Consider the following 22,681-nt stretch of genomic DNA (forward strand, 5'->3'; position numbering starts at 1 on the left):
GACGTGTAGTCATAACATAGGAGGAATGAGTGAGTGCGTTTTTACGCCGCTTTTAGCAGTATTCCAGCAATATCAAGACAGGAGCCACCCAAACTGGGCTGCACACATTATACCCATTTGGGGAATCGAACCGGGTCTTCCTGAGGAGCAAACGCTTTCACCACTAGACTACCCCAGTGACCATTATGTGGGAGGAGAGACCGGAACGGGTGTTAAATGTTCACCAAATGTTTACCATTGGTTGACACCAATGACAAATCTAAACTATAATCAGGTCGGACCGGCACACAGGTTTTCTACACAGGGTATGTAGCAGCAGCAGGAGACAAGGCAGCAGTAGTAGTAGCAGTAGTAGTAGCAATAGCAGTAGTAGTAGCAGTAGTAGTCGTAGTAGCAGTAGTAGTCATAGTCGTAGCTGTAGTCGCAGTACCAGTAGTAGTAGTAGTAATGGTGGTGGTGGTCGTAGTAGTTAGAGGTGACAACAAAACACTTGAGTACATATATATGCGTCCTTTATTCGTCTGAGGTATCAACAGCTTAAGACTCAGTGAATATGCCTCACAACCTAACCAAGGTGTATCACATGGCATTAAATACTGTGCATAGATTTTGTATCAGTAGATATATAATTGCTCATTGTCATAAGTTTAACATTCATTGAAATTTTTGTTATACCTGTTTTACGATAGATAGACATGTCAGCAGTTTGGGGCATTATGTTGGGGAGTATATGTTTGTTGTCATCGCAAGTTGTGTACATATTACATTGCAGCAGTCTATGCATATGTAGAATATTTCTCAGTACGACGTATCTGTGAAAACTGATACTCTGTGTAATATTCACAGATCAACATCATACTTCATATCGACATTGGTTCAGCAGTTCTCTTTCTACCACTGGCATAGACGTGTTTGACAATATAAAGTAACAGAGCCGTTGTCAGCCTCAGCTGTTGACTCTGCAAACGCCAGGACGTCACATCTCTACTGTCAGGACAAGGTTTGCTGTATCGCTGTTGAGTCCATCGTCAACAACCATCTGCAAGAGCAAAGCGTGGATGTAAGGGGTGGGGATGAGTGTCAGTAGCAACATTCCAAGTATTCGTGGGCGGAGGTTCAATACTTCATGGCACTGTATACACTACGTTCCCAGTTCCACCTAGCCGACATCATGCCAGTATGATACCAGTGTCTAGTTAAACTTCAGCGTTGATATCAGTCATATCTATATACTACACGCAGAAATTAACTTTTTTAGTATTTGCTTTAACCTTTACTAACGTGTGCGAACCGCGTTACTGTCATTCTCTTCCCACAGAGTTTACTTGTCCTTTCTTCCTCCGAACCTCTGTTAATACGGACAATATTTCCCGGTTCTCATAAAATCCCCTAGCAGCAAAAATATCGCAAATGGAATAATCTGCCTTCTTTCTAACCAAACAGAACACGTGTTACATGAACATGTGTGTAGGACTGTAACATGAACCGGGCATATTAGAACAGAAGCCAGTCTAGGACAGAAATGACACGTTGTGCTTTCAAAATGGAACAGGGTGCAGCAGAAGAGAACTTTGGGAAGAATCTTGACGGAAAACGCTTACCTGAATATGATATGTTTTTTCATTAAGCTTGGATGGATCAACAACGACTACATCCACCGTGTTGTGGCTTTGTCTGGTCGTGATGAAGCTAGTTGACGGGGCCGCTGTCACGTTGTAGGTAAGCTGAAACAACAAAGACAGTCTGGAAACACTACTACTACTACTAAAAGGAAATAGACTTATTTCTTCAGAAGTACAATATGTGCGTAGTGTCATCTAGATAATATTACAAACGCTAACAAGCGTTATCAAAATGAGACAAACTCATAAAGAAACACCATTCAGCAGTTAATTGCATTGTCAACATGTAGCGGCCACAAAGTTTCCGAGTCCCGTGCTGGGATTCGAACGATGGACCTTCTGATCCAAAGTCGGACGCCCTGTCCACATGACCAAAGAGGTTAAGGATGTCACCTGTGGGATGACTCCACGCCCTGCTTCATACTCCCCCGTCAACAGAAGGCATGTCCCGGGCCGCATAGTTGGGTACTGAGGCTTATTTTGTTCAAATTTGATATGAACGTGCTCAGCCCCACGTTGGACGCCAATGTAGCGGCCATAAAATTTCCGAGTCCCGTGCTGGGATTCGAACGACGGACCCTCTGATCCGAAGTCGGACGCCTTGTCCACATGACCAAAGAGGTTAACCCCGTCAGCAAGCAGACAAGGTAAGGATGTCATCTGTGGGATGACTCCACGCCCTGCTACAAGCAAACAAAAAGTCTGGACATATTTGTGTTTCATACTCCGCTAACCTTGATAGCCCATCAGTAATGACACTGAATAAACACCCATTGTCCCAAATCTGAACATCATAAAGACTCCCATCTCTGCTCAAGCGACTCCACTATACATATCAGAATTGTCTACCTGGGGACTGAGGTCTTTGTCTGTAGCGGTGACGGTTGCTATGACGGTGTTGGGGCCATCGCTACGGCGGATGGTGGTATGGTTCGTGCTGAAAGGGAAGTGAGGGGGGTTGTCGTTGACGTCGAGCAAGTCTATTCGAACCTACATAAAAAAAGACAAACATAAAGTTTTATTAAGTAAATATCAACGTGTTTACGCTAAAACTTGAAATCACATTGTAAATCCACACGTTTACCGTTTCCAATATTTCGACGAACAGCCACTCCGAGTTTGAGACGTAACTGCCCCCAATACTGGCATTTTTAAGGTTAAGGCCACACCCGGTGACATACAGTGGACAAAAGTGTGTTCGCAAAAATAGTTGGGCAGTATCGAGTCACAACCTTTGACTTATCTAATTTATTATGGCTTCAGGTTTTGGCAAATCGGCAAACATCGGAATGACATTTTGCAGGTTTTGAGAGTAGGAGGTCATATCACAAAGTACTGAAAGTTTTGTGTGAGTATTTCTTTTTTAATTTTAGAAAGTTATCAGCACTTTTTCGTGTTTTGGTATTGACTAAGCCGTCGTGACGTTATCAGAATGCGAATTCATATTTGGCCGCAGACTGTAGATGGTGTACTGTCAAAAGCATTTCAAGCCAACATACACAGTAAGAACCCTACTGAAACGCATAACGCGTAACGAGTTACGTCGCCTGATACGTACGAACACAGTTGTTGACTTGATGGGAGTGTGCAGCGTTGTGGACATTATCGCAAGCAGATACATAGGGGTCTTCTCTGCGTCCACTTCCGTGTTGGTGTATAGATCGCCCTGGAAAACAGTAATCATCATCATCATCATCATCACGACCACCACCATCACAGTCACCGTCGTCGTAATCAGTCTATTACATGTACAACAGCACACTTTGCTAAAGGGAGATTATTATGTATATTCAAGAGTACAAAAGAGCCATGTGTGAACTGAAACCTATCCATAGTCAGATATCAGATATTGCGAGGACTGTACATTTGTCCGGAAACGAGGAAGAACACATATTTATTATTCAACAAAGATCACTATCACAATGTATTGATTGTGGACCCGTGAACATTCGGGTAAGAATTGATCTACAGTAATTCATGCTTGTCGCAAGAAGCGATACCGGGATCAGAAGGTCAGGCTCGCTGACCCACATCATTGTATTTCAATTGCGAAGATCGATGTTCATGATGCTGATCACTGGATTATTTAAAAATCGCTGCTACGTGGCTGGAACATCACTTAGTGCGGCATAAAACTAAACTCATCCGCTCACTTACTATTGATCGTGTTATTTTGTCGAAGCACATTAGTGGAATATACTCACATATGGAGCCGTTACGTAGAAGTCCGACTTGTGCGTGCCCACCATGTCCACGGCGAGCTCGTGTGCCCCAGGGAAAACTGTCAGCACTGGGTTTACCAGCATCACACTCGTACGAATCGGGGAGTTCTCACGAAGGGACCCAAAATACGCTGATTCATGGAATGTGGGGAAACCTTCATCAGGATCGTATATCGTAAAATTAACTGGAGAACTTAGGGCAAATTTCCCACCTCCATCTGTTGCATTCGCTTGCACCGTGAAAACAGCATTGTTGTCCGACGTCGTCATATCCCTCTTGAGTGTGAGCTTTCCGGTGTTGGGGTCGAGGAGAAAGGGTGACGCTGGTGCGACGAGAGAATAACTAACAGCACCATTCTGGTTTTCTGTGCTGTCTTTGTCCTTGGCCACGAACTGGTACACGGTAGCTCCTGATTTGGCTGTGATGGGGATGTTGAACGTTGAAACTGGAGAGGCGATGAAACTTGGTGCGTTGTCATTAACGTCTTCGACTGCAATTGCCACATGGATGAAGCCTACAAAGCTGTTGGTCGTTCTACCTGTGACATTGACTGTAAGGTCCAAGTACTGAATTTGTTCATAGTCCAATGAGTCCACGATCAGCTTGCCATTATTTATTTGTGCAACTGGATACCTGTTACCAGAATCGATACGGAGGCTCACTTCAGAGTTAGGAAATGTACTGAAAGCACCTTCCAGAAGATCTATCGTCACCGGTGCTCCGTTCTCTACGATAACTTTATAGATAAACTCTTCAAGGACGCTTTCTGCTTGGATTTGGAACGTTATTTGTCTAGAAGTCGTCAGTGGAGGGTGCCCGTTATCTCTTGCTTCCACAGTGATATGAAACGTATTACCTTCTAAGTTAAACAGACTCTGACGAGTAGTAATGTTCCCACTGATCCTATTAATACCAAAACGGGAAGCGTCGATGGTGTTCAGTATGACATACGATACTCTTCCATTGTCACCAGAATCCTTATCTGTAGCTGACACGGTGTATATGGTCGCTTCCGGTTCCCTAAACTTACTTACGGGGATAATCAAATTGTCGCTGTTAGGTATGACAAAGACGGGGCTGTTGTCATTGATATCTGTGATGGTGACAGTGACGTTAGTGTATAAGGTCGTGAGATCATCTGTAGCTGCCACCTCGAAGAAGAAGGAGTTATGGAGTCCGTCATGATCTACCGGCGAATTCGGCGGCGTATTGAGCCGGATGGAGCCACCATCTGGGGTGATGACGAAGGGGAAATCCTTGTCTGTGTACTTCTGACGGAAGCTGTATTTCACGTTGCTGGAGTTCACAGTCACCTTAAACACACCATGGATTCCACCGCTATTACGTTTTGGAAGATACGATATAGCAAGGAGAGAAAAATGTCACTTTGTGTTGTAAATGGAAGATATATGCAGCCTCCAGTAAATAGATCAAATACATAAAAGATTTATTGATGTTGATATACAAAAAATATTAGAAGTGTCTGTTTATTTATATCTCCTTGCGCGTTAAATGTTCCTGTTAGTGAGGCAGCTGAGGGTAGTATACCGGGTACCCAATGTTTATTTTATGTAACACTGGGGAGGGTCAGGTGAGAGATCGTATGTCATCTCTGTACGTTGGTGGTCATGCTATCATCAAGTGGCCCAGATTCGAACCTTTGAAAGCATTAGTGTCGAGTACCTACCAGCCCAACTTCCGCGTTTGTTGGTGTATTCTCTGGTATTTGGAACCTGTACGAGGAATTGTAGAAGAACCAGCGGCTGTAGCCTTCGACCATCCTCATGTGCACCAGTGTCTGGCCCATACGTGGGTTTTTGCCATCTGAAGATACAGATTATAATTATGTATGTATGTATGTATGTATGTATGTATGTATGTATGTATGTATGTATGTATGTATGTATGTATGTATGTATGTATGTATGTATGCATGTATGTATGTGTGTATGTGTGTATGTGTGTATATATGTATGTATGTATGTATGTATGTATGTATGTATGTGTGTATGTATGTATGTATGCATGCATGCATAAAGGTATCTGCTCCGTCACACATACATTCCGATTTTTACACCCATTTTCTGTTTAAAATGTTCAACATGCAAGATTTCTGCACATTTGAACAGTGTAGAGTTGTTCCCTGAAAGAAAAAGAGAAGTTACTGCCGTTCTACATACTATATTTTTTCGTATGCTACGATGGCTATACCTATACGAAAACCACATATGCCTCTAATGATACAATAGCCTTGGTTCAAGTGTAGATGCGGGTAACCTGAAACTATGTTCATATTGTGAATGCAAATGACTGACGCACGTAACTTCAACTTGAAGCTGGCAAGGAAACATTTCCCTCTTTAAGTCTTACATCTTGTTTCATGCAAGTATAACAGTAAACACACGCCATGTCTCTATATATTCTTCTGTTACAGCTGATTATCCGCATAAACAAAGAATCTCAGTTAGAATGGCAGATTTAGGCTTAAAGGTCACATGCAACGTAAAATACAACTTTGCAGATTCTGATACCTTTCGGTATGCATGCGCACTTACCGAAACAAATCATCCAAAAATGCCAATTCAACTTTATTCAACCTATAAAGTTGAAAAAACGCGATGAAAAAAAGCCCGCGAAATCAGAGTTCAAAACGATTGACTGAATTTCCCCAAGCGGCGGGGGGTGGGGGGTGTGGTGGTTTTGTTTCAACAGCTGTGCTGCGCTGCGCCCATAACGCATGCGCAGTGAATAGGTTCGCGGAGCTTGAAACAGAATGCCTGCCCGGAGTATGAGGTCGTGAGCATTAGTCTGAACTTGGTTGTGTACAGAAACAAGCAAATAATCTACTCGTTACATAAGAAAGCTCACACAGAAAGCTCAATGTCTGGTTTATTGACACCTATATGTCTGCCTGAAAGTCTACTAAAGACAATATGTAATACGCAGCTTCAATCATTCACCACATGCAATTTGAACTTAACACTTATCAGGACATACGCCATAAACACAATATATTGATTTCTGACTCCTGCACCCAAGTCCTGTCTCTGCCGCATTATCTAATTACGCAGGTGTGACACATGTACACATGACATGTTTTATGTCTGTGGTTGCAAACAAACTACAAGTACATCCATATTTCTCGCATGACTGGATCTGACGGAAACTGGTGCAGACTCTTGTCAGTTTCAAGTCCTGCTTTGTACTTGGACGAATGACAGTTTTCAGCCACGCAGTAGTTCACCATCTCTACTGAGATGATTTTTGATTGGATCCAACGCAAATTCAGTGAATATGTATTTACAAAACCCAACTTCTCTATTTACATCTTTATGGATAAAAACTTCTAGTCTATATGATTTTGTTTGACAAAGGAATATGAATCCATACTGAAACGACGCATCAAGTACAATAAAAGAAGTTGTTACCTCTAAAGAATCTTCCTTCTTGTGACTCGCCATACTTCTACAATGCCCATCAAACAGATCATCTTTCTGTACACACAATGAGCCATCAGCGTATCAGCAAATGAACCAGCCAATCGGAAGCTGTCATTACACTTGAGTGCACATCCACCCGCTATGACTGGGTTCGGTCTCCCGAGGGCTTCGTTTCAAGGAAAGTTAGCCCAAGTACAAAATATTGTACTTTTGAATCGCGATTGTTTTTTTTACAAACAGCAATGTATATTATATGTCATGAATAAGTGATAATTGTGTTTGATGTTTTTGGTTGCATGTGACCTTTAAAGGGGCAAAGTACATCAGAGCATTTCCACTTTTAAGAACAGAACTCAAGCAGCATTACTTGTCACACGAGAAGCCAGGTAAATGATATGGAGATGTCAGACGCATTAATCTCGCTTACGGTCTCTGGCCAACACAAGGAAAGTGTAGTTTCTGTCTTTCTGCAGAGCGCCCACCGAGGCGTCTTTGACGTTGATCGCTCCATCTTGGTCAATAGAGAGGAAAGAGTTGTCTGGATTTTGTATTGTGTAGCTAACCCTTCCAAATTCACCAGAATCCTTGTCGTAAGCGGTGACCTATGAAAAACGTTACCGATGATCACTTGTACAGTATTTAGTACTGGTGGCGGCCTGTACATAATCGAGACTGGAGCACACAACCTTGTGATTAATACAATCAAGAGTGAGTGAGTTTAGTTTTATGCCGCACTCAACAATATTCCAGCTACATGGGGGCGGTCAGTAAATAATAGAGTCTGGACCAGACAGTCCAGTGATCAACAGCATGAGCATCGATCTTCGCAACTAGGAACCGGTGACATATGTCAACCACGTCAATGCGCCTGACCACCCGATCCCGTTAGGCTCGTCGTACGACAAGCATCGGTTACGTTGGCAACGTTGGCAGAGCATGTGTTCATCAATCAATATTTATGACGATGTTATCATTACTATTAACACAGATAAGAAAGGGAATACATATGATGTTTGTTTGTTATTGAGGCATCAAATGTCCTCTTTGTGTTCATCTTAAATATATCTAAAGGCTAACAGAGGCCTTGAATGTTAGAACTCTGATCTAACACATTCTGAAAAAGAGTTGCATGACGCTGAAGAATGAGGACTATGAATTATACATGACGCTGTTTACAATTCTTGTAAAAGAGCATGCTCGATTGTACCTAGCTAAATTACTTGTGAAATGTCAACGCCAAAAGCTGGAGGTGTTGGAATACTGCTCGGCGTTGACTGTTGGAACGTTGACTCATCTCTTTTGTCATACGGCCATTATGAATGGATCTAACTGTGAAACACGCAATGGTCTCGATTGCTTCCTTTGTCAAATTCATGTGGGAAGGAATCGGTTAATTGGTGGTAACTGAATGATATTCCATCATCGATACATTGAAGCCTATGTTAAACGTCTTCTTGATGGTGGTAAAAATAAAAGCTAATTTCACACAGTCTATCACATAACCATCGCAAACTTGAATAAAGTGGTTCTAATGCACATATGCATTATGGTATGTATGTGTAATAGTGTAAATTGGAAAGTGTGAATTCAGAATAAACTTTCAGGTTAATCAGCGATTCAGTTTTCAGTTTTAAAGTTCACCATGACCTTTGAGACTTTTCTTCCAAAATGATTTTATTCTGCCGTTAACTAGACGCCTAGTTCAGGTTCAAGACACATACCTTCCCAACATACATGCCGTTAGATGGAGGCCATGTCATGACGAAGTCGTATGAGTTCGAGGTGAAGACGGGGCTGTTGTCGTTGATATCATGAAGCTTGATAACGATTGTCGATGGGTCACTTGAAAAACCTTCCCTGGTGAGCGTTTCCTTTGCATATACCTGTGAGGTACCAAGTATTCATACATAACAGGTGGTAGCAATCGTTCACCTGACTATGCACGTGGTCAGAAACAAAACACGTGCGTTACGTGCATTATTATCTAAAAGTATAATTATATGTCAGTATTGCGCGTTAGGTATTTTTTTTTTGTTGCCTTGAGCATAAAGTCAAAACGTATTACGACAAGAAGACTTCCGGAACACGCCTCAGGAAATGTAACCACATGGAGACTCGAAACCGGTTCATTGTCTGGCGAGTTGGTGCTAACCGAACTGCAACGATTACTGGTAGAACCACCATTTAATGGACGGTAGATGATGCTTTGAAACATCAAGTTATGATCGAAGAATTCCATATTGCTGTTTTCAGATATTGTACATGACAGTCAGCAGACAATTGTGTTGGTGGTGATGATAATCTCACTCACCACACATTTCTATTGGTGTTCATGATAGTTTGTTGCATCAGACAGTTATTGGACAATTGCATTGGAGGTGTTGATACTTTGATGTACCTCACTCACCAGACAACTGTATTGGTGGTGTTTATTGTTGGATGTATCTCACTCACCAGACAACTGTATTGGTGGTGTTTATTGTTGGATGTATCTCACTCACCAGACAACTGTATTGGTGGTGTTTATTGTTGGATGTATCTCACTCACCAGACAACTGTATTGGTGGTGTTTATACCTGGCTGTATCTCACTCACCAGACAACTGTATTGGTGGTGTTTATAGCCGGATGTATCTCACTCACCAGACAACTGTATTGGTGGTGTTTATTGTTGGATGTATCTCACTCACCAGACAACTGTATTGGTGGTGTTTATTGTTGGATGTATCTCACTCACCAGACAACTGCATTGGTGGTGTTTATACCTGACTGTATCTCACTCACCAGACAACTGTATTGGTGGTGTTTATACCTGACTGTATCTCACTCACCAGACAACTGTATTGGTGGTGTTTATTGTTGGATGTATCTCACTCACCAGACAACTGTATTGGTGGTGTTTATACCTGGCTGTACCTCACTCACCAGACAACTGTATTGGTGGTGTTTATAGCTGGATGTATCTCACTCACCAGACAACTGTATTGGTGGTGTTTATTGTTGGATGTATCTCACTCACCAGACAACTGTATTGGTGGTGTTTATAGTTGGATGTATCTCACTCACCAGACAACTGTATTGGTGGTGTTTATACCTGGTTGTATCTCACTCACCAGACAACTGTATTGGTGGTGTTTATACCTGACTGTATCTCACTCACCAGACAACTGTATTGGTGGTGTTTATAGTTGGATGTATCTCACTCACCAGACAACTGTATTGGTGGTGTTTATAGCTGGCTGTATCTCACTCTCCGAACAACTGTATCGGTGGTGTTTATAGTTGGATGTATCTCACTCACCCGAAAACTGTATTGGTGGTGTTTATACCTGGCTGCATATCACTCACCCGACAACTGTATTGGTGCGTTACTTCATAGTCGGCTTCCTTGATAAGGTCGACTTCTCCCGTGATATTGTTCACCCTAATCGGACAGGAGGGTGTGTCAAGTACATACTTTACAACAGCGTTGTTTCCCTGCAAGAAAAACATAATCGTCCAGAGGTACAGTTGTGTACACTAATATGTCAATTTGAGGTCGGCAAGTTCATCTGACTGGCATATAATAATGTACAATGAAAGAGAAAACTGAATGTTATTTATCACCAGTGGCACATGCAATTCAGGTTTTATACAATATGCACCAAAATGACAGTCTTGAACTTGAACGTTTGGTTTTTGTGTAGTATTTCGATACGTATTCTCCGGATCCTTTTGTATCTGATACTAGTTTGAAACCTTCTGCAAACATTATTTTACACATCTGTAACTTCATACACTTCTTGCCTGACATGACAAGGGTCTGGAGATAGCTTCCAGACGAAATAAAACTGGATGTAAAATAGCATATTATTTCGTTTCATTTATTTATTTTGTTATTTTATTTTCTTTGATTTGATTTGATTTTTGCTCTCAGGCTGTCAACATTCACTTTGACTCTGAGGGTGCGGGTTCGAATCCCGGATGGGACTCAACCGAAAAAAAGTACTAGAATTTGTACTTTACCAAGAAAGTGAAATCCCAAATATGACATATGTTGCATTTGACCATTCACTTTGTTTGATTTCAGTGTTTCGTTACAGCATACAGCTGATTACACATAAGCAAAGATTGAAGGTGTATGTTAAACCTCATGTGTTGCAAAAGGCATTTCACTGATGCAAAAGCCTGAAATGGCATATTACCTGGTTGTAACATATCGAAATGTATCGTTATGTATTCCTGCACCATTACTTGTTTGTGGGAATGTGACGGAATGAAAATCTCTACGTCGTTCGGGTGCGTTTAAATCATTCAGGTTAAGTGTTAAGTTAAGTTAAATCCCTCAGACCCACCACAAACCTTTCAACCTCGAACACACTCTCACATTCTCTCTCTCTCTCTCTCTCTCTCTCTCTCTCTCTCTCTCTCTCTGTCTCTCTCTCTCTCTCACTCACACACACACACACACACACACACACACACACACACACACACACTCACATTCTCTCACCAGGGGCGCATACAACTTTTTGAGAAAGTGTGCGTGTGCAGTTCAGGAGAAGATCAGTTCTCGGAAGTTTAAGTGTTTTTTTAATAAACTTTCAGGATAAAAGGGGGTTGCGCCTCCATCAACCCCACTCCCTTCGAGATCCGCCTGCGCTCGCACTCACACTCACAGTCACACTCACAGTCACACTCACACTCACACTCACACTCACACTCACACTCACACTCACACTCACACTCACACTCACACTCACACACTCACATCCACATCCACTCACTATCGCGCACTTACCGAGTCAGCGTCTGTTGCTGATACCGTGAGTAGACGAAGCCCAATCACACTGTTCTCAGGGATGTCAACGGTGTAGACGGGTTGCGTCATCACGGGTCTGTTGTCGTTCACGTCCAAGACGTCGATGACGAGAAGAGCACTCCCATCGTCGTTTCCTGTGGCGTGGGTCTCCTGAAGGAATTGCATGAACATTACATAATGCTTAGACTGAGGATGCAGACGTAAATGAAGATACTTGAAGATTGTTTGTAAAGAATCTGTACGATAACATATAGATTGGGACACTTTTACTACGCATATTCTAGAAGTGTGCATGCATCTTGTCCCAGACTGCAAATAGTAGATAAACCCACTAAATTGTCTGACTTGCTTCACTGTTTTATATATTCAGTTCGTAATGGAGCCGTTTGGCGTACAGATAAAATAAAGAGTAATCACCTTTTCTGGAAATAACCCTGTCGGAACAATGTGATAATCACTGGACTTATCCTAAAGTATGATTGAATACGATAGCTCTTTTTGTCTGAGGAGGAGCTGGCGTTGTATGCCATGAGGGACATCTCTATGCTCAAAATCAAACAAATATGGTTGTTGTGGCCCCCATACGCTTGGTTAGCCTATGTCCTTACACACTTTCAAGTGTCTTTTGCTGAACTGTCGTCTTTCGTAAACTGATTTTATCATGTTTGATCAGCTCAGTATTGCCAAACATTATTGAGAATGTTGTTTCGCTAAATATCTAATACATGTGATGCTTAAATGGAAATGTTGAGATATGATTCTCCCACAGTCTACGTGCCTTATTAGTACTTTGTAAAAGTTCCTTACCCTGTAATACCCGACTGAGTGCGCCAGGGACTACCGATCGAAGATCGTTGGAAGTCGTGTGAAAGTGTATTATGTGATGGTAGGTCAGCAGTTTACCTGTATTAGAAGATCTACACGGTGACTTGATGTGCTCTCGTAGTCTAAGGGGTGGGTCATGTAAATAGAACCCGTTCTGTTGTCTATGAAAAACACGTCCGACGAAGTAGCAGGGTCTGCAAGGAAATGTATACAACACCAGTGGATTACTCAGGGGAAATAACACAACATATTCATAACATACATGGTGAATACAACCAGCATTACAACACTGCACTCCTACGTCAGACTCACCGGGGAAATATCACAACATATTCATAACATACATGGTGAATACAACCAGCATTACAACACTGCACTCCTACGTCAGACTCACCGGGGAAATATCACAACATATTCATAACATACATGGTGAATACAACCGGCATTACAACACTGCACTCCTACGTCATACTCACCGGGGAAATATCACAACATATTCATAACATACATGGTGAATACAACCGGCATTACAACACTGCACTCCTACGTCAGACTCACCGGGGAAATATCACAACATATTCATAACATACATGGTGAATACAACCGGCATTACAACACTGCACTCCTACGTCAGACTCATCGGGGAAATAACAGACCATATTCATAACATACATGGTGAATACAACCGGCATTACAACACTGCACTCCTACGTCAGACTCACCGGGGAAATATCACAACATATTCATAACATACATGGTGAATACAACCGGCATTACAACACTGCAGTCCTACGTCAGACTCATCGGGGAAATATCACAACATATTCATAACATACATGGTGAATACAACCAGCATTACAACACTGCACTCCTACGTCAGACTCACCGGGGAAATATCACAACATATTCATAACATACATGGTGAATACAACCAGCATTACAACACTGCACTCCTACGTCAGACTCACCGGGGAAATATCACAACATATTCATAACATACATGGTGAATACAACCGGCATTACAACACTGCACTCCTACGTCAGACTCACCGGGGAAATATCACAACATATTCATAACATACATGGTGAATACAACCGGCATTACAACACTGCACTCCTACGTCAGACTCACCGGGGAAATATCACAACATATTCATAACATACATGGTGAATACAACCGGCATTACAACACTGCACTCCTACGTCAGACTCATCGGGGAAATAACAGACCATATTCATAACATACATGGTGAATACAACCGGCATTACAACACTGCACTCCTACGTCAGACTCACCGGGGAAATATCACAACATATTCATAACATACATGGTGAATACAACCGGCATTACAACACTGCAGTCCTACGTCAGACTCATCGGGGAAATATCACAACATATTCATAACATACATGGTGAATACAACCGGCATTACAACACTGCACTCCTACGTCAGACTCATCGGGGAAATATCACAACATATTCATAACATACATGGTGAATACAACCAGCATTTCAACATTCCTAGCGAGGACATAATTTATTTTCAGTAACCCATGCTTGTTGGAAAAGGAAAATAACGGGATCATGCGGTCAGACTCGCATATTTGGTTGACACATGCCATTGAATCCCAATTGCGTACAATGATGTTCAGAATGTTGATCACTGGATTGCCTGAGCTGGATCACTGGATTACAGACAGCCATCATACGGTTGGAATGTTGCTGGGTGTGGCGTAAAACTAAACTCACTCCTACACCATACCCCTGACAAATGACGATTCACATACCTGCTTCCATGCATATATACAGAGAGCGACTGAATCGATTCTGGTGACATGCTCGCATTTGTCAAAACCAGCACTGAGTTAACTGATTGTGGTGTAATGTTCTAGTCAGTCTTAACTAGCACCGAGTTAACCGATTCAAGAGCAGTCCTCTCACTGTCCCTTCCCAGAACTACATAACCGACTCAAAAGAGATGTATATACAGTTACATCATATGACGGACAGTATTAAAAGGCGGTCACAAATCTAAACCTGCAATAATGTAAATAACTTGAAGACAGCCTTGTCGGAATCTAATATCATATGTTATCAATATTACGTATTTTCACGGGCATAGTATACGAGGTACAAAACTCGTGTGGGAGTAATTCCGGCTTTTGACGGTTGCTTGAATATTGTTAAACATGGCGTACAGTCGTCAATAAAGCACAAGGAATCAGTAGAACTAGATATCATCAAATTTTATCCTACTCTTCATAATAGAAGATCAGTTGAAATTAAGACTTTGGAGATTGTACGATTGCTTCGGTTAGAATCGAAGCACCGATCGAAGCCAACATCACGAGCACCGATCTATGCAACTCAGGACGATTAGATTCATCAACCTGGACATCGCAGCTGACCACCCGATCCCGTCACAAGGTTGCTGAAGATCAATTCTAACCCAAATGGTCACGCGGTTCGATGACTATGAAATCGGCCTATCTATTTATACGCCTCTTACGATAAGCATGGTCTGCCGGGGCCAATATTCGTACCCCGAGTATGGGTACAATTCATACTGATACGGTGGAGAAAGTATGTTGTCAGCACATCTGTGGGCGCCTGGGAAATTTTTCATCTGGAATGATGTGGTGGTGATCCACACAAGGCGAGCTGTTTGTGCTTGGTGTAAGTAAAACAGCTGGTGTATACGTACTAATGTTGTACACCACCTTGGTGTCAGTTCGGCAGGCGGTGATTTCAGGGCTCACTGGTACAGGGATGGACTGGTAGCGAACCTGGAAGAGTAACAACATTCCGTGAAATGTTCCCAGCCACATACAACCACTGTACACCAACACACGTGATTCATCACGTATTCCGTGCCCTTTCGGGTGGTGGGATAGCCTAGTGGTTAAAGCGTCAGTTCGTCACGCCGAAGACCCGCGTTCAATTCCCCACATTGATGAAATGTGTAACCCTATTTCTTGTGTCCCCCGCTGTGATATTGCTTGAATATTGCTGAACGTGGTGTAAAAACATACTCACTCACCGATAACTCACTCGGTGCCCTTTACCTAATGTGAGTGCTCTGTGGTTCAGACAGGTTAGTAGAAAAAAAACACATCACCAGGCATGCAATGGATTCCGACAGAATCGGTTGTAACTAAGCTATGGTATCCATGAGGTTCTTGTGAAGGAAAAAGCATATTAATTTATTCATACCAGTAGTACTAGTTGAGGAGAAGAACAAAGAAGGAGAAAACAGAAGTGGACCCATTGTCAGTGTAGTCCTCTGCATAGTTAGAGAAAACGCAGTTGATTTCTGAAATCTTTCTCTATGTTTCCCCATAAAATCACGTAATATGTGATCTGTTGTAAACGCACATTTTGATCCGAGATTCAGATCGCCGCAGGAGTTGCGTCCCTTCGTCTGTTTCCTGGTATGTCTGTCGTTGTCGTGGGTTTCTTCGGTGTGGTGTACGTTAAGCACACTTATAAATTACACATACCGTTTAAAGTGGTTGGAAATTTGGAATTATATTGTTTCTTCATAGCGGTAATATAATCTCCCGAAAACGAAACAAATAAATATGTGTATATTTGCGCACTTCTTAGATTTCGTAACTAACTCAAAGCTTACAATAATATGGTCAGGAACAAAATGTTCATGCAGTGTCCAAGAGTTTAGTTTACAACAAAGTTATTGTGGTGAGTAAAGTTACAAGGTCACATGCGTGGGGATTTGGATTTACCTACAATTAGTTTAAAAAGGTTTTTCATTTTCCAATTGTCTTTTACAGAAAAACAAATATCACTGAAACCAAATAATCTCATCGTCGTTTGAAACGTGCACATGTAAAGGATTACATTCTTGCTTGTGATCTTTTAATGCGTTTCAGAATCTGAATTAGACATTTAGTTAAGCGCCTGTTTAAACACTGTAACTGTTCAACTTTTATCATTGTGGTTTCGTGTATAAAGAAATCTCGAAGAGGTGCATATCTTACAACTGTCACTTTGATAAAACCCAGGAACACGTTTATGCTGCTGGCAGACCATGAATCGTAACCGGAACGATATTGGTATTCACCAGCGGATCCTAGTAGATGACGCAGCAATTGTTGCAAGAGATACTAATACAGTAACTATTACCTTGACAATTTGAGTAGTAAATATGACTCACGTTTTCAGAAATTGTGGATCTGTACGTTGACGATGAAAACCCCTTGACGCATGGCGAATCCCCAGGGGCCTGTGTAGTTGGTGTCTTCAACACTGTACGAACAACGAATGTAGCCTTCCAGAATAATATATAGTTTGCTGTGTTCGCTCATTGCAAACATTCATAAAGATGCATTCCTATCAAAAGTGGAGCAGTATACAATTTAATCCGCTATAGCCATAAATTACTTTGAAACATTTATAGTTGAAAGATTTCACATACGACATATCTGAGCATCACAGCGGAATTACCTTTGCTTTCTGTTACTGTTAAAAGACTAAGCGCTAACGTGAGCGCCAGGAAGTAGCTTGAGGTGGTCATGTTCAGAAGACGGGTGCCTCTGTCTCCCCTGTGATGGTGAGCGGGCTACTTATATACAGGTAACATCTTGCTGCACCTCACCCACGTATCTGCATCCGGCTTGGATAATCTTATCTCTCTATTTACTCAACGATGTCGCTATTTTCGCTGTGCATTTTGTATCATCTGACGAGTTTCCAATACCTCTGTCGTACCACACTGTCATCTTTAAGATTTCATTTATTACTGTTTGTATCCTAGAAGTGGATGGGTTTTTCCTTTCCCGACTGTCAAGCACCCTAGATGTACAGTTAATGTAAAATTGTGACCTCAAAAAGGTTTTATTTGTTGTGTACTCAAGGTTTTTTGTTCATCCCGGACACGGGGTTAATTGCATGTTGTCCTATGTAAGACAAGTCGCATGCATGCCAAGCTGAACGTTTCCGAGGGATGTAATGTAGTAGGGTGATGTGCGTATCAAGGTTGGGTGGACAGATTTCTACTCTTCTTTGTGCCTGGGAATTTTAAATGTTTTATAAACAGTTGTTTGTCGGACATTATACCGCTCAGGGTGGAATTTAGGGGGAAGAATAGGCTTCTGACCTTGTTGCACCTTTTTACGTGGTGACTAGAACGTTCGGGTGCCCCCGTAGAAATTACTTCAATCTCTTGTTTCCAGAAGTAAAATCCGTTAGCCCCGATAGGGAATTACTTCAATCTCTTGTCTCCAGAAGTAGAATCTACAAGTCCCGATAGGAAATTACTTCAATCTCTTGTTTCCAGAAGTAGATTCCACAAGCCCCGTTAGGAAATTACTTGAATCTGTTGTTTCCAGTTTAAACATGCATTGTCCAGTTCGGATCGTGAACTCCCGGCTTAAAAGAGCAAGAGAGTGACGTCATCATGACTGTTTAGAAGTTATTACACAAGAATGTAGACCTCCGGTCCATATTCATACATGTGATCAATCAGTATATGATATGCACGACAATCTATCAGTTCATACGGGGATATGTTTGATTTAATTTAACACTTTATTCTATCAAGATATTGAGCACACGTTTGATTTGATAGTTTACTCCTTCTTTGATAAACGTTGTGTTTCACATACTAGGCCTATTAATATACTTAATCAGGTACAGTTATGTGTATTCAGTATAAAGCGCCGGGAAATGCATGATAATACACGAGTAACCAAACAGCTACGTGTAAGAACCACGAGGTTCAGCATAGAATATTATTGAATGTTGTGTTAGAACTGTTACCGAAATAACGATTGATGTTCTTTCGAATGTCCGCCATTGTTAAAATAGGCCAGACTGGGGCCCGATAAGCCCCATCCGCTTCACACTTTAGGTTAACCAGATAATCTGAACAGGATCATCCCTAAACGACGACACCATGTGTATTGACGTACAGCCACAACTACATCGTCATTCGCTTCGTCAGATGTCAGACGTCGACTTGTCATGTACACTAAATACATTGGATGACACCTTACACGTACACAGACATATGAAGTCCGCCGTTTGTAAACATTTCCACCAGGATATGAAATGCATTGTTTATAATATAGCGTCTCCGATAATGCGTTGTGTAGTTGTGTATTATATTTAAATGTGTTTGCCGTAATGTTTCAGTAACACATTATACTTACATCGTCTTAACTGTGATAATGGGTGCCCGGATGACATTTTCCAGGTAACAAGGATGTCTGGAGTTATTCGATTCCACTAAATATCTATCCCCTGATATCTACCACTAGTATCTACCACTAGTATCTACCCTTAATGTCTGATCCTAATATATATCCCTTGTACCTCTAATGTCTACCCTTAAAACCTACCCCTTTTTTAAATTGTAGGTACTATTGGGTATGGAATATTCAATCCTTCTCTTTCATTTATTTATTTTTTATCATTTTATCTATTTTTACTTCCAATTTCCATGACTACTTGAGCGTGGTTGGTGTACAATTCGCAATGTGCAGTGAAAAGTGGTAGTCCTGAACACGGTATCTATTGGTTTAATTCATTTAACGGATACCTGTAATTGGCATGTTGAATAAGGTTGATGATTGCACGTACAAGCACATGCCATTATTTAGATGTAGATTCTATTTCAGGATTTCACAAGCACGTGTGTAGATGAGGTATGGTACTGATATCCACAATCTGACTACGCTGCATCATTTCAACATGTACAAAATCCGGAAACATAAATCAGTGTCACAGTGATCGTTTAATATAGAGGCACGAATAGACAGTTTTTAATCAATCAACATCATGCAGGTTTCCAAATTTTGCTTTGGTGAAAGCTTTCTTGGATCAACGATCTGCTCCTTAATTATCGTCAAGTTCGAAATCGTATTGCAGTCATGTGGGTAGATTTTCGTAAATCATTTCGGTATTTCTTCTTCCAGTGATATTTAGAAATCGAGTCATGTACGAGCGATTAACTCTGTGGTTATACAACTTGACATCATGGTGTACATGACTGTTTTGGCATCCACGCAGAAACGCTTCGTGTATTGTAAAGAGAAGTTGTATGTCTATGGAATTATGTTTCTTGTGTATTTTAATACTTTCAAAATTAATGAGTTGAAAAAGCTTGTCATATGATTGCCTTGATATTTGCTAATCTATCATTTGAATGTGACATGAAGATGTAAAGAACAAACATTTGGCTTACATGTGAATGCTATTTCTTCTTTGTGTCGTTAAGTCTTATGTCCCAGACGCAGAATAAAGATACATTAAAGTACACAGCAAATAGTAACACAGCTGTCATATCACATGGGGCAGTAGAAGGATGCATGTTATCGTGGGTTACTCACCTCTCAGGAAACTATTTCCTCCTGTTATCCGTACAATCTAATCACGTTACGTGTTTGTGAGGTATTCACAAACTGTGCGACAGGTACATTGTCTGGCTTGTCTCGTCGCATTCATTAGATGTTGGGCGGAAGACATATTCCACAAAAATTATATGTTCCTGCTATTTATGAAACATTAAACGTATATATTCCGAAATGCATGCACCCAACAAGTGAAGAGATACACATCGTTCATTCCCAAGTGCATGCGCACCGACACGTGAACTAGACTAAGTACTCATCGTTTATTCTCAGATGCATGCACACGTGAAGAGATACACGTAGTTCATTAATAATAATGAGGGTACTTATACTGCGCAATACGCCATGCCAATAAGCGTATTGCCAAAGTGCGCACAAACAGTTAAAGATAACAAACACATCAAAAGTCACATGAATGACTGGTAGAATATATTCGTAAACATGAGTTTGGATAAAGTTACTGTTTGTATCCGCAGAAAAGGTGTGTTTTGAAGTTACGCTTGAACGCTTGAAGAGATGGAGCTCCGAGTAGTTTAAGTGGAAGTGAGTTCCATAGTGCAGGTGCAACAGAAGCAAAGAGAAGATCACACAGGTAAGAAGGGGTTGTGGAATCAACACACTGGTAAGCGAAAGTAAGTGTCTTGAAATCAATTCGTCCATCGATCCGTAACCAGCGCAAGGAATCCAGAATAAAATGTATGTCACAGGAGGCCTTAAAGCGAGTGAAAAGACGAGCAGCTTTCTGTCAAACAGGTATGATGGGCACCATTTTTGAACAGTTCCAGAGATACCAACATCAGTATGTAGTTGATCGATGGACCTGTCATGGTCAGCTGTACCAAAAGCAGACGAAAGGTCCAGCAAAACAAGGAAGGCAACGTTGTTGCTGTCGACAGCATTCTCAAATGCATGCACACAAGACGTGAAGAGGTACACGTTGATCTTTCTCAAATGCATGCACACAACCCCTGAACTAGTACACATCGTTCATCTCAAATGCCTGTGCATAAATAGGATAATGAAATCCCGTCAAACATCAAATGTATTATATAAAACGCAATATGGAACATATGCACACATTTGACCCATTAAGAATTCAGTGATTCAAAACTGTTCAGTTTAATATGCCTTTTGTCTTTCTGTTCTCTCAGAGATCGATTGTTGACGTTATACGTTGTTTTATGTCGTCACTGCATTCCGGTGATTGTATGAAAAGCCCAAATATCTGAGACCGTCGTTTTGCTGTGATCGTTTTATGAGCGTGACATCGCAACCATATGCATTGCAGTGTAAATAGCGCCCGGAAATGTATACTGATGCATCGACACGTTTATTTGAAACTAGCATGACTCAACATGAACGTCAACCGGTGCAGTTTACAACGATGTTATCAATGTTAAAACAACGAAACGGTATTTCCAGTTGCATTCAAAGTTTTCGTTCATATGAGCACCAAACCGCCAGTGATCATTAGTCTTACCTGTCAAGCTTAAAAATCTTTTCTCAAGGACAAACGATATGGAAAGTGAGATCAATCCAGATAGACCTTTTCACAACCTACCCCCTTTCAAACCAGGAATACAGCTCAATAGACTATAGGCGATAGTCATCGCCATGAGAATAAAACAATGGGTGTTATGAGGCTATAAGCGTTGATGGGCCGAGGGCCTTAGGTTCCACCGGTCTAACCCTGCTGGTGGCAGTTTCTGTGGACACATATTTAAGTTAATATGCCCAAACTCGTAAATATGTAATGTGAGTGACTCTGTGGAAGGATATCATACTTTTGATTTCACCGTGTTAGTGTGGGCTTGGCAAATAACAGGTCCTTGAATTAACCACTGCGCTAATTAGTTCATGACTTGTTTCCCACTTGGATACACCTTGTGGTTTTGTCCTGGAATTTTCTCACGCTTGACACTGCGAAACTGGAGTACTACAATGGTCAGTCAAAGACTTTATTAACTTGGCCTTAACTTCAGACACACATAGTTCCTTAAAATTCGGCATATCAAGCATGAATGATTTGACTGGACAAAGAAGTTCATACAACATTGGGTAAATTTGACATGGATGAAATATTCTAAGTTTCTTCGCTTTTGTAATTTGTGAGTAAGGTTCACACAGAAAACGTTATCGGATCTTTGTGAAAGTGTCAACATGGCCACCTGTGTCGACAAGAACCGAAGATCGTTGTTTGTTAGGAAAGGACAATAGCCAGAATAGTATTATCTTGTATTTTGTAAATATGGTTGTCATAAGATACATCATCAAAGCCATCTTTGTCCGGATTATGCTGACGTCACACAGCTTGTTGTCTGTGTGGCGGGTGGTCGACGTGACCAAGTTCAGATACTACTGGCTGCTCCTGGCTTCCAACATACTAGTGCTCCTGGAGAC

General features: G+C 41.4%; 1 protein-coding gene across 1 annotated transcript; it reads right to left on the bottom strand.

Annotated features, from left to right (window-relative positions):
- Window positions 1-444: 444 nt before the first annotated feature.
- Window positions 445-17,635, bottom strand: LOC137284238 (protein dachsous-like). Its single transcript, XM_067815971.1, has 14 exons — window positions 17,376-17,635; window positions 17,086-17,177; window positions 15,616-15,697; window positions 12,989-13,104; window positions 12,065-12,235; window positions 10,633-10,761; window positions 9,007-9,168; window positions 7,713-7,887; window positions 5,533-5,669; window positions 3,827-5,158; window positions 3,181-3,288; window positions 2,472-2,612; window positions 1,602-1,724; window positions 445-1,039 (listed from the first exon to the last, which is right to left on the bottom strand). The coding sequence occupies exons 1-14, from the start codon at window positions 17,443-17,445 to the stop codon at window positions 977-979; spliced, it is 2,901 nt and encodes a 966-aa protein (XP_067672072.1). The 5' UTR covers window positions 17,446-17,635; the 3' UTR covers window positions 445-976.
- Between the last annotated feature and the right edge of the window lie 5,046 nt (window positions 17,636-22,681).

Source organism: Haliotis asinina, chromosome 5 (assembly GCF_037392515.1).
Source record: "Haliotis asinina isolate JCU_RB_2024 chromosome 5, JCU_Hal_asi_v2, whole genome shotgun sequence".
In the NCBI taxonomy this organism is placed as follows: Eukaryota; Metazoa; Mollusca; class Gastropoda; order Lepetellida; family Haliotidae; genus Haliotis; species Haliotis asinina.

Bases quoted from the DNA above. Each gene is read 5' to 3' on its own strand.
- LOC137284238 (XM_067815971.1), bottom strand. From the start codon at position 17,445: ATGACCACCTCAAGCTACTTCCTGGCGCTCACGTTAGCGCTTAGTCTT. The intron at 13,105-15,615 runs GTACGTATACAC...ATTTCCTTGCAG, and splicing joins CAAGGTGGTGTACAACATTA to ACCCTGCTACTTCGTCGGAC. The intron at 10,762-12,064 runs GTAAGTGCGCGA...TTTTTCTTGCAG, and splicing joins CAGCAACAGACGCTGACTCG to GGAAACAACGCTGTTGTAAA.